The sequence below is a fragment of the Rhopalosiphum padi genome, chromosome 2 (genome assembly GCF_020882245.1).
Source record: "Rhopalosiphum padi isolate XX-2018 chromosome 2, ASM2088224v1, whole genome shotgun sequence".
In the NCBI taxonomy this organism is placed as follows: Eukaryota; Metazoa; Arthropoda; class Insecta; order Hemiptera; family Aphididae; genus Rhopalosiphum; species Rhopalosiphum padi.
The window spans coordinates 59067888-59080696 of NC_083598.1; the positions used below are offsets into that span (position 1 = coordinate 59067888).

At 24.2% G+C, this 12809-nt stretch overlaps 1 protein-coding gene across 2 annotated transcripts in view; it reads right to left on the reverse strand.

Annotated features, from left to right (window-relative positions):
- LOC132920061 (sodium-coupled monocarboxylate transporter 2) overlaps window positions 1-9911 on the reverse strand; it is a 31108-nt gene extending 21197 nt beyond the window's left edge. For both annotated transcript variants that reach the window (XM_060982110.1, XM_060982111.1), the window contains exons 1-2: window positions 9302-9911; window positions 808-1023 (exon numbers count right to left, since the gene is read on the reverse strand). In XM_060982110.1, coding sequence (XP_060838093.1) covers window positions 808-1006 — 199 coding nt within the window. In that variant the 5' untranslated portion in view covers window positions 1007-1023; window positions 9302-9911. The remainder of the gene's footprint in view (window positions 1-807; window positions 1024-9301) is intronic.
- Between the last annotated feature and the right edge of the window lie 2898 nt (window positions 9912-12809).

Genomic DNA, 12809 nt, shown 5'->3' on the forward strand with positions numbered 1-12809 from the left:
TAAGTAATTAAAAATTAAAATTAGCTCATTTATAAAAACTATAATAGATTTTAAAGATTATAATATAAAGTAGGTAGGTAAAAAGGTACATTCAATCAATTTCATTATTATAGTATTTTGTAAATGACATAATGTGTTATATTACATATAAAAAATAAAATAAAATAAAAAAATAGGTAAACGTATATTTTTAGTAAATTATGATTGTGGCGATAAAATCTTAAGTAATCTGATAATATTATGTATAATGAATAACGATTAAATAATAATGACTAACAAATGTAATAAATATAAAGAGTTTTTTTATTATATTAATAATATACTATAAAAACAATTCATAAATGACTGTTTTATTTTACGTTATACTAGTATGAGATAATTGGAATATAGATTTTTCAGTAAATGCACTTAAAAAGCTAATATATATAATATATATATATATAGTTAAAATATTATTTACATATCACACATACAGGTATTCAAATTCATTATAAGTTACGTATACACACACCACGACGGAGAGAATATTTATACACACATACACACACATATAATATATATAAAGTAAATATAAATAATTGAAAAAAGTGGTATTATACATAGATTACACAAATATATGAAAATATTTTATTTTTTTGGCGTGCTTTAATTATTGGGGAATAGGGAGACGCCATATCAAACTTTCCCTGATGCACCGTCACTGCTACTATAATAATTAAATAGCTAGTACGTATGAAACTAAAAATATACTTTAAAATTAGATAAAACTTAAGACGAAATATAATTATGAACACAAAACATATTTACCGAGGAAGACTTTGACACCCAGAAATCCACGTGCAATGGATAGGAGCATCGCTCCCATTGAAACCGACCCTTTCGATGCAAACACATAGTCCGCTTTCGTCTGTTCTTTGGGGCCGGATATTTTACTATAAATTAATACTGCGAATGACAGCGCAATCAGCAGTAAAAAAACTGCATAATCGAAAATAATACTTTGCATAGTTTATTATAATTTATCTGAAAAATAAAAAATATATTCATTATATAAGTTATAAATTATAATAACAATATTAGAAATTATGAAGTACTACTATAGGTGTTCTAATAAAATATGTGAAATATATTAAGTTTTCAATGTTTTCATGCATCATATATTGTAAAAAATTCATAATACAACCATATAAGTATACAAATATTATAGCTAATAATAATTGACTATTTTTATATTTTAAAAAGATATTACAAATTAGTCACAATGCATATCAATAAAATATATAATTGTGGCAAATCGAATAAGGACAGTAAGTAGTGGCGTAATTACAACTTTTTTTTTTTGGGGGGGGGACGATGAAAAGTTTATATTATATATTTATATGTATAAATAAATAATCAAACCTTTTCTGTTCTTCTTTGCTAAATCATCAATCCCTGGAGAGGGGGAAAACCCCCACCCACCCATAAATACGCCATTACGCCAATGAATGTAAGTACTATAAGAACTTAATATATATCAATTTTCATAATTTTCAAATAATAAATGATATATTTAGTGATAAAAATATTCCATTGCATAGATTATGCGATATTTTAGGAAGTATACTATACACCTAGTCATATATGTGGATAATACATATAATATACGTATATACACTAGCACTTATATAATTTATATAATTTTAAAATTAGTTCTTGGATACTGGAATGTGATCAAAGGTTTCTTAATGTACATTATGCATATTAATTTTTATATTGTTTATTTATTTAAAATATATATTATATTTTATAAATATTGACATAATATGTACATAATATAATATATTAATATAAAGTTAAAAGTTTATTTTTCAATTAAACAAACACTTCCTTAGCTCAAATTAAAAAAAAATGTGTATAATATATATGTGTCACACATTTTTATAAACCTTGAAATAAATTATAACGAGATAAAAAAAATAATAAATAATTAATTTGTCAAATTATCAAATGTTTTAGTTTTTAAAAAGTAAACTGACTATAAAATTGGCTTTTGATAAAAATTAGTTAGATTAATTATGAATAGATTATAAATTTGTTAGATTTATTTATTGAATAAATTAAAAATAATATTAGAATTATAAAAAAAATAAAATTATAAAACATTATCAATAAGTTGACGAATAGCCGCACTTATATGTACTTATAACCCTTACACCTAAAAATAAACATGCAATTCAACAAAAGATGAAATAACTTTGCCAGACTATTTCATGTTTATTTTATATGAAATAACATTTTTAAATTATTACAATAATCATTCGAAATATTTGATAAAATTCCAAATTTAAGCCACCAGTATTTATTATTATAAATCATACTCCCATATCCATAATATATATAAAAGGAATAGGTACGCTTGTACGGAGTGTGGGAATAGGCCTAAGTGTTTACTAACTGGTTATTTATAAACTTATTATTTACCTACTGACTGATTACCCTTCTCCAAAGCAAATATTTTTTTTATAAAATTTTGAATCCAATATAATGCAGGTACGTTAAAAATCAGTTGATATAATTAATCACAAACTTAAATTTTTCTGAATCCCGAAATCTGATAATCTATCATGATTCATAATTATGTATCCGGAAAAGTGAAGAATGTTGTTTGCAGTTTACCTTGAAATTAGACATAATTTTTTTCTGTCTACACTATCTATTATATAATGCACACAAATATAATCAAATAATTGAAAAACAAATAAATAAAAATAAAAAAATATTTTTTTTTTTTTAAATAACTCATTTCCTATATTATATTAAGCCTCCTTTATTATGATTCTATGCACATACGTAATACAGAACATTAAATTCCGGAATAGTTCACATATATAATATTATTATATTTAAAAATGGATTAAATTTAAAAGAAACGTATTTCTTATATTTATTGAATTTTCAATAATATAATAATAATGTGTTCTTTGTATCCAAACCGAATTTAACTATTCTTTTTTGTAGAAGTAAATTAGGTGTCTATACATTACTACCTATAGTAATTTTATTAATTATCATGATCCACGATTTTGAAAAATCATTATTATCGTTATATCAGGTATTACGCATTTACTAATTACTGAACACTATTATAAATTAATTAAGCCAGTCTGGGAATAAAAGTATAACGCATAAACGTTTATATATATATAATTGTGTGTATTATAAAATTAACGTTAAGAGTAGGTCATTTTATTACTAAATTATACCTAGTTTTTCATGGAATTTTTTTTTAGACATAATGCTATAATTAGTTATGCCATCTTTCTAAAATATGAAAGAAAAACATTAAATAAATCAAAAACGATTCAAAGAAATGTCTATAATACATAATTGTTGTATTATTCATAGTTTATACAAATAGTGGTTAAACAATTTGAAAAAAAAACTGCAAAGTTTCAATATAAAGTAGAATATACTTATTGAGTAAATCCTAGTTAATCAATTTTAATTTTATCATAAAATAAAGTATTTAATATTTACCAACTTTTTTTTTACCTACTAAACAAACACATAATAAAAATATAAATGCTACGTATTATGTTTGATATGTAGTAAAATGTGTTAATATATATTATTATATTTATTATTTAAAGATTAAATTAAATGAATTATTTTATTGTACGTAGTTATACCTTATAAATTTTACTACGATATAAAATCCATAAATTGTAAAAATATGACTAATATGAGTAACAAACGAATCATTTTCCTTAGCACCACTTTATGTAAAACGCACCCCTTAAGGTTATAAAAGATACCCAGTTAGAAACCATTGTCATAAAATAAAAACAACAAACAGACTATAACATAACATTTAAAGACCATTATTGAGTTCGAATAATATAAATTACATCCATGATTTTTGTCTTTTATAATTTGCGTTTCTGCATCTACAACTGTAATATGACATTTTAAACGTTTCGCTGGTTTTGTCCCAGTTCAGTATATATACATAATAAATGTTTGAAAAAATTGATGTTTTTTTTTATATAAAATGCCATGTAAGATCTTATGTTATGGTGTTAATATCGTTTTATTTTGTAGGTACATAAAGTTGATTTGACTATAAAAACAATTTAATTTTGCATCGATGATCATAAATTTTGATACCATATAACATAAAAAAATGAAATTCAACAATAAAATTGTTGTAAGAAACGTTATAAATTTTTAAAGTTTTTTTTAAAATTTTTAGCTTAATATGCTTATTGCATTCTAAATACTTTAAGGATCCATCACAAATACTCGGTCGCAACATTTTAATACTGACCAACAGTTTATTAATTTCCTCTAAAATGAGTATCTAGTTGCTCCAGATCTACTCATAAGAGTATCCTTTAAAGAGTTAGATTAACCAAAACATTAAACTTTCCTCTTTTTATACTCGAAATCAGCTCATTCTCACCACTCCGTACGAGCATTACCATATCCTAACCTGTATTCCCAGAACGCATACTCCCTGATTACCATATTTTTAATATGTTTTTAACTGTACCTACTGTTAGATTTAAATTTTATTTTTACTTCTTTATAATTTTTTTTAGGTGTTCACATTTTAATAAATAGTAAAATAATTAAATTAACAGAAGATGATATTAAAATGAAAGTACCATATTTTAATGATAACAATCAGAATAAGTAATGAATACTTATTTTAAAATAAATAATTTATGTATTGTTATGTAAAATAAATCCATAGATAATGATTATCATTAAAAGATATCACATAACAAAATTAAGAATAATAATAAACATAGGTTAGACTAGGTTAAGTATACTATTATTTTTATCTAATTTATTATTTTGGTGATTTTTAAGAACAATAATTAGAATAATATTACGATCTTTAATTAAATTATTTTTTTATTATGTCATATTGACTATGTATAATACCTATTTAAAATTTTGAAGCACAATAAATTATCACGCTGACATAGTACCACGGCTTTAAAATAAAAATAAAATAGTATTTATCAAATAATGTTTAATTAAAATATTGAAAATGACGAAAAAATAAAACAAATCTATGGACCATTTTAAATCATTTTTTTAGGTATAGTATTATTCTATATAAAATATATTGTATTATAATATGTATATTATTATGTTTATTCATCTATCAATAATAAATAAATATAATTGATAATTATACTCATTGTTTTTCTTTAAGTAATCCTATTTTTATAACATATGCCCTCGATTATAATTTTAAATAAATTACTACCATAATTTGGTTATTCTAATTTGCATAAGTAGCTGATTAGAATTTAGTGTATGTATCAACAAAACATTAAGAACAATAATATTATATACTTAACATAAATTATTATATTTAATAATATCACCGATGTGAAGTGTAAAATACATTATATATGTATTATAATAAGTAGTGAGGTTATTAGTTATCATACAATAGTTTAAAAATGTAATATTTTTAAATATAAGTTTATTTTAAAATGGACTTGTTGTTGCTTTGTATAAACAATCTTTAAAACAGAAAAATGTATTATATTCTTAAAAACGATTTTTAAGTAAACCAATTAATTCAATAAGCGTACGTGTTAATTTTTCACAGAAAAACAGTATACTCCTGTGATTAAAATATTGATGCTAATTTTTAAATTATGTGAAACAGTATAATATGACCTTGGATAATAAAATGACAATAAAACTAATACGCTTATTTCAAAATGTAGTATGCAATAGCCCTATTATACATTATAATCATTAATTAAAAATATTTGGAGCTAGAATGACAGTTATTAATTTTATCCACAACTTTTGATACAATGATCTTATTTTTAATTTTAAATGGTGATGAACATTTCATTGTAAATTGTATGTTTATCTCATTGTTTTAATATTTGTAAAACGTAAAACAAAAGTGCGAACTACGATTATTAGTTTTTTGAATGGAACTCGCATTATCTGTTGTTAATTTACAGTAAACTGTAGTACTGAAGTACTTCAATTAGGTACTAGATATAGTAAAGTTGAATGTGTGTTTTTTTATAAAGTTAATGAGTTTAAAGGTTTTAAAAATAAAATTTATTGAAAATATAATATCGATACATTTTTTAAAGCAAATTTAATATTAAAAAAATATTTGGAGGATAATAAAAGTGTGTAAACATATCATTTTAATGATATACTTATTAATCAATAGACGAATACCGGGCATTATAACCATTCTCAGATAGTAAATACACGTATAATAAAATAATTTAGGTGTTAAAAAGACCAAAATATATTCATACAAAAACTAAAATCATTTTAACTAAGTATATATAATTATATTAACTATAAAAATATATGTAACAACAGTTGAATATAATTTACGCAATACATACATGCCATATATATACAAAGTAACAATATAAACGTAATAAATAATGAAGAAATCATCTGGATGATATCCAACAGATGTGTTATATATACACGTATTGATACGATTCAATTTTAGTTGCTTTGATCGTGTTATTATTATTGTTACGGTTTATTATCATACAGTAATTTAAATGTAGATACATAATATATTCAAAAAGAATATTTTGTAAAACTGATATTTTTTATATTATAATATTTTTAAAATTTTTATAGGATATTGAATAAAAAATAGTTTCTATAAATAAAAATAATTAATTTATTTAAAATTATATACAAATTAATAAGTGATTCAAACAAATGTTTAATTTTTAATTACATGAATATAAATTATACATATATTTAACAGTATACATTTAAAATAAAAATAAAAGAAAGAAACGTAAAGGTTGAAATATATCTACAAATTAAAATACAATATTTTATACCATTAACGGTTAGCTTAATTTAAGGAAGCATAATATAGTAAACTATAGTTAAGATGCATTTAATGATAAGTTTTATATTTTGATTGCAATCATATCATAAAAAATGCTCATTTTAAATCGATTTTATTATTGTTTAATTTATTTCGAATAAAGCTAAATTAATTGCGATAATATTATTTATCTAAGAATATATACAAATATAAAAAAAAGTAAGGAAACAATAACTAGGTGTCGGCCACTTATTTCTCTTCGATTTTTCTAATATCGACTCTTTTAGAATAGTAATTTTTATAAATACTGCAAATTAACTGAAATCAATGATAAATATTTTATGATGTACGAGATATTTGAGAAGTTTAGTTTAATCATAATATAGAATAAAACAAAGTTACATTTGAATTAATTTAAAATTTATAAAAATAGATAATAATCATTATCTGGGAAATAATACATTTTATTGGAATATAAACATCAAACGATTATAATAGTTTATTATTAAGAATACTTATATTTAATATTACAAATATAAATTGGCCATTCTGTGGACAGTTAATGAAAATATCAATAGTTAAAAAAGTCAGTCAAGATCATTAACATACATTTTTATAAATTTCTTTATACCTTATTTAAGGAAAATATTTTTAAAATAATTACTTAACTACTTTAATATTTTAACAACATAATATATTCCATATATTACCTACGTTATTTACAATTGCAATTTTTGAAACACCATGCAAAATGATAAATGTATCAAGTGAATATAACTGTGTTTAAATGTTATTAAATGTAAGTACCTACGTAAAGAATTAATGGTTAAATAAAAATATTACACAAAAGAAAATGCATGCATATAAATATATATGAATATATAATGATTGCTAGTATGTTTAACACATTTTTAGTCCTTGATTTGTATTTTTAGAATGTTCTATAAAAGTCTATGAATAATCGTAACAGTCAATAAGCTTTTTTATGACACAATGCCTAACACAAAAAGAAAAGGAAAGAAATATATAAAGAAAGAAAAACGAAAGGAAAAATATAGAATTGATGGAATCTCGTTATAAAGTTGTACAAAGTATTAGAGCAAAATTCAACTTACGTTCGTTTTCTTAAAAAAATTTTATTTGGATATCAAATGTCCGAAAATAAAATACTTTGAATTAAAAAAATCTGAAACTATTACATAAATTCTAGAACAGTTTGATAATATTCATAATATACCATATATGTATATCTAATCTATACCTATAGTTTTTCCATTTTTTTTAACTCAATAATATCCCAATTTATTAAACTTGTTTAAACTGTACTTATTTTTATTTTACCATTTTGTAAATGATTAAATTTGAGCAATTAATTACTAAAAAATAATTATTTTTATTTTTTAAAAACCCTTAAGTCATAATCATTGTTATAATTAACTATGTACTTTGCAGTTAAATAATAAATATCTATGATTTTTTAAGCTAGGTATTAAACGATTAAGCAGATAATGATAATTAGTTATACAAGTACTTTCTGTCTAAAAAATCTAATAATGAATATGTATGAATCATGTCACAATAACGCGTGAAATATCATTTGCACGAACATTTAGTTTGAAAACATATTTGAAATCACACAAGTAGTTTGCAGAGTTCTTATTTGGAATCTTTGTCACATACTTTTAGTGGCAATGGTTAAATTAAAATAGCAAACCAAAACATTTTTTTTTATTATTATTGTCAATAACGTATCTGTTCTATTACACGCACACGACAAACATAGAGTATGTAGACGAGTATAATAAATAATAATTGCATAATTATATAAAATCACATATGCGTGTTATACGTAGTACTTGAAAGTAACCAAATTTCTATTTAAATATAATTCTAAACAGTAATTTATTATTTTAAACATAATTTGAATGTTTTAAACTCGAAGTATTTAGAACTGTACTATTTGTATATCAACATTGAATAATTGAGTGTAATAATATACTGCAAAGATGCGTTGTATAATTTTGCCTACGGGAAAAACAAAAATATGCCATGTGGCGCGTTTCAAGTCTTTTTGCAATTTCGAATGAAATATAAACATATTTTATTTTTGTCAGCTCTGCGGTTTTCTATATAATTAAAATAATTAAAATGTAACCACGAGGGTTGCCTAAAATACGAAAGTCCTATCGTATAGACAGTGTCGCGAGTCAGAAGTATATGTACCAGGTATATACTATATATTATATATATGTTTATCCATCAATGTGAAATTACAACTGTTTACTATAATAGTGGTGATTGGTGAATCGAATCACAAAAATAAAAACAATAACCCTCGACCGACTAACTGTAATTATTATGATAATAGAATATATTAATATTTCTATCAGAGTAATGTAAAGTGCACACATTAAGAGTATTAAGACATATTGTTATATGATTTACGTATAATAATATTACCTTACAGCGTTGACAAACAAATAAAATAAAGCCAGAAAACGAATGATAACGACTGGTACTGGAGGATTTAAGCCATTTCCATAGTTTGATCGGAGATGAAAGCAACAATTGTTCGGATGAAAGATTTTGCCATTTTTAAATCTCGTGGCTATATATTAAAATATTATCGTATATATCGTATTATACAGTTGGTTTTTACGAAACTCGCGAAATTAACGCGTGACCCGGTCTTCTGCTGCGTAATGGATCTACCGCCCGATCACAGTTTAAACGTAGTAAATACTGTTAATATCGCGTTTCGTCGTCGTCGAAAAACAGTGTACAATAATAATGGTTTTTATTACTCAAAAAGACGTAATACGAAACGAATTGGAATCGCGGTACAGTAGTCGCACGAGCGATTGTGTACTATTTAATATTTTACGATACGAAGTAGCTACTGAAGAGAAATACACGACAACGTATTGATTATATACGTATATAATTATTATTACTATTATCATGAACGATATAACATTATATTATTATTATGACAATGAGTGGCACGAGTACGCAACGAAATGTCGATGTACAACTCACGAGTCGAACCGCATGTGAACTGAACGATCCGTAGACAGACGGACGGACGAGCGCGCCAACACACACACAACGCGCCGCCGATTAAAATACAATATATATTATTATATATATATATATACATACATATATATATATATATATATATACCACGGTAGTAGACGCGCGCAGTATACACCTCGGCAGTACCATTATGGCGGTAACGCATTTACGTTTGGTAAGTACCTTCGTCTATCCTGCTCGCACGCTATAATACCTAATCGTTTGGTATAAGGATTTTATGTTCCACTGATGAAAAAAAAAACACCGATTACCGGCACTGCAGATAAACGGAAAAATATAATAATATGATAAGTTATACGAATAAAATCTTGTAATCATAACACGCTGTTCTAAGTATAATATGATTCTTTCATAAATTCTATAAATTCTGATAATATTCTTATGCAATGTTAAATAATATATCAGGTGTTATCGGGTGATGTCGCTCTTACCTAAATATAACGACGGGTGAAAGAGGACTGTTAAATAATGTTAAATTTAATATAAATAATATTTAAATACCTACGCAGGTATATTTACGTACTTACACGTTAAGTTTCGGCATTATCTACAAACGATTTTTTTACGTCACGATAGAAATTCACGCGCACCTGTTGACGCAGGTCGTACGATTTCTTCCAAACGGTATCATTTGGCTATCAAATTATCAGACCAGTTTTTGTTGTTGTTTATTTTTATTTGATAGAGGGAAGAGTTGCAGATTTATTATATGTTGTACGCAAAATATTAATATTAAAATTGTTGGAGTAAAATGTGCTTCTTAATAAAGGGGTATATCAAATCAAAGATGATAAAACGACCCCCAAGACGTCCCAAGCTAGCATAGTACGCATATTGGTCATAATATTATAATATTATTGATGTCTGACGACCGCGTAATCTACTCTACACTCGAAAGAAAGCACAGGGTACGACGGGTATGGATATACTTAACCTATCTTTATACACACACACCGTGGGTAACAATAGATCATTTTTACTAAGACATTATGTATGAGATAAGCTCATGTACGAGGAATGATAATTACAGTCATATCTTTATACACGTTATTTCTTAGTTTTTGCGTACGTCCATGTATAATCAGTTTATCAAATTATGGATATCGATCATTATTTTAGACTATCGCACAGGATAATATTATATTATATTTCGTTACACAGTTAATGTATAATGTATATATACTACGTATACTAACAGCGAGATATTCTAATAGCACATTTCGTATATTATGCTGGTCAACTCTTGACTAGTGTGGTAATGAGTGACAAGTCTCGTCTCAACTTTGTTCTAATGCTTTTGTAAATTAAAATCTATCTATACTTTCTCAATTTATATGCATATTTTTACTTTATATTTTATAAAAAATATACTGTACTGCTTTTGAGTATGAAATGAAAACACGAGTAAAGAACTCAATGATTGCAAGTAACCTAAGAAATGTATGGGTTAAAAAAAAATTATATTATTTTTGCAAAAATTTAGTGTTTCGTATGAATACTTTGAATTCAATTTTTTTTTTCATAAATAATAATATTGACTGCAGTAATGAGTATATTTCATCATAAAAGAATCATCCCTGTATTCACATATACGTCATATTATATACCTACAGTGTGATCACGACTAAAGATACCAATAAATATCTCGGATGGATGACCATATATTGAAGTGAATATTTTAGAGGGTCCAGGGGGTACTTAAATACACATTTATTTATGACATTCAATTTTTTTACCCTTTTGAATGCAACTTACATTTTTTTAAATGGAAACACTATATTTTTTTTACATATTTGAATAGATCATTTTTTTTAAAACGTTTTTTGTATAGGTAAAAATTTTTTTCTATTTACAAAATTGGCTAAGTTAGAGAAGTCACTATTGTAATTGTATATTATAGCAGTCCATTAAACAAAAGTTATCACATACTCAAGATATCCATTCGGACGACGTACAATATTATTAAATTTTTATTTATAAATAGATTAGGTAAATTAAACATTTATTTGGCATTTATTTTATAAGTGACAATTTCATTAAACACGAACTATGCATTAACTCAAATGGTGATTTCTTTAACTTGGTCAATTTTGTAAATAGAAAAAAATTTTTTTTTTTTTAAATAGTGTTTCCATTTAAAAAATGCGAGTTGTATTGCGCATGCGCAAACAAAAAGTAAACAAATTTGAAAAAATCATAAATAAATGGGTATTTAAGTAACCCCTAGGCCATCTAAAATATTTACTTTAATACAAGGTCATTTAACTGGGATATTTGGTGGTACCTTAAATCGTGATCACGCTGTATATAATATAATATATAATATATATATGGCAACATTATAAGTATTTTTCTAAAACGCAATATTGTGCCACACTAATCAACTGTACACTATTTTGTTGTTGTTATTGCCTATTGGAAATGATCCAAAAAGAAATATAAAAAAGGGTTGTGTGAAGATAAAATATATTTTTAGTACGTTAAGAGGAAGTGGGACGACTTACCGTCGCCACCGTTGCCACCACCGCTATAATAGAGCTACCTCTGTGTGTTTATTTATTTTTTGAAATTCAAGTGCATAGATTAATTATTGTACGACCTTAAGAATTTTCAATTTTTTAATTTATATTTAGAGTTATAAAGAAATAATGTCAATGGCAAATTATATTTAAACATTCTTTAAAATAAAAATTACTTCCAAAAGTCTTAAGTATGTAATGTAGATAAGACTTTTGGAAGAAATTTTTATTTTAAAGAATGTTTAAATATAATATGACATTGACATTATTTCTTTATAACTCTAAATGTAAATTGAAAAATAGTAAAAGTATGTAATGTAGGTATATAGGTTCGTAAAAAATAGTTAAAT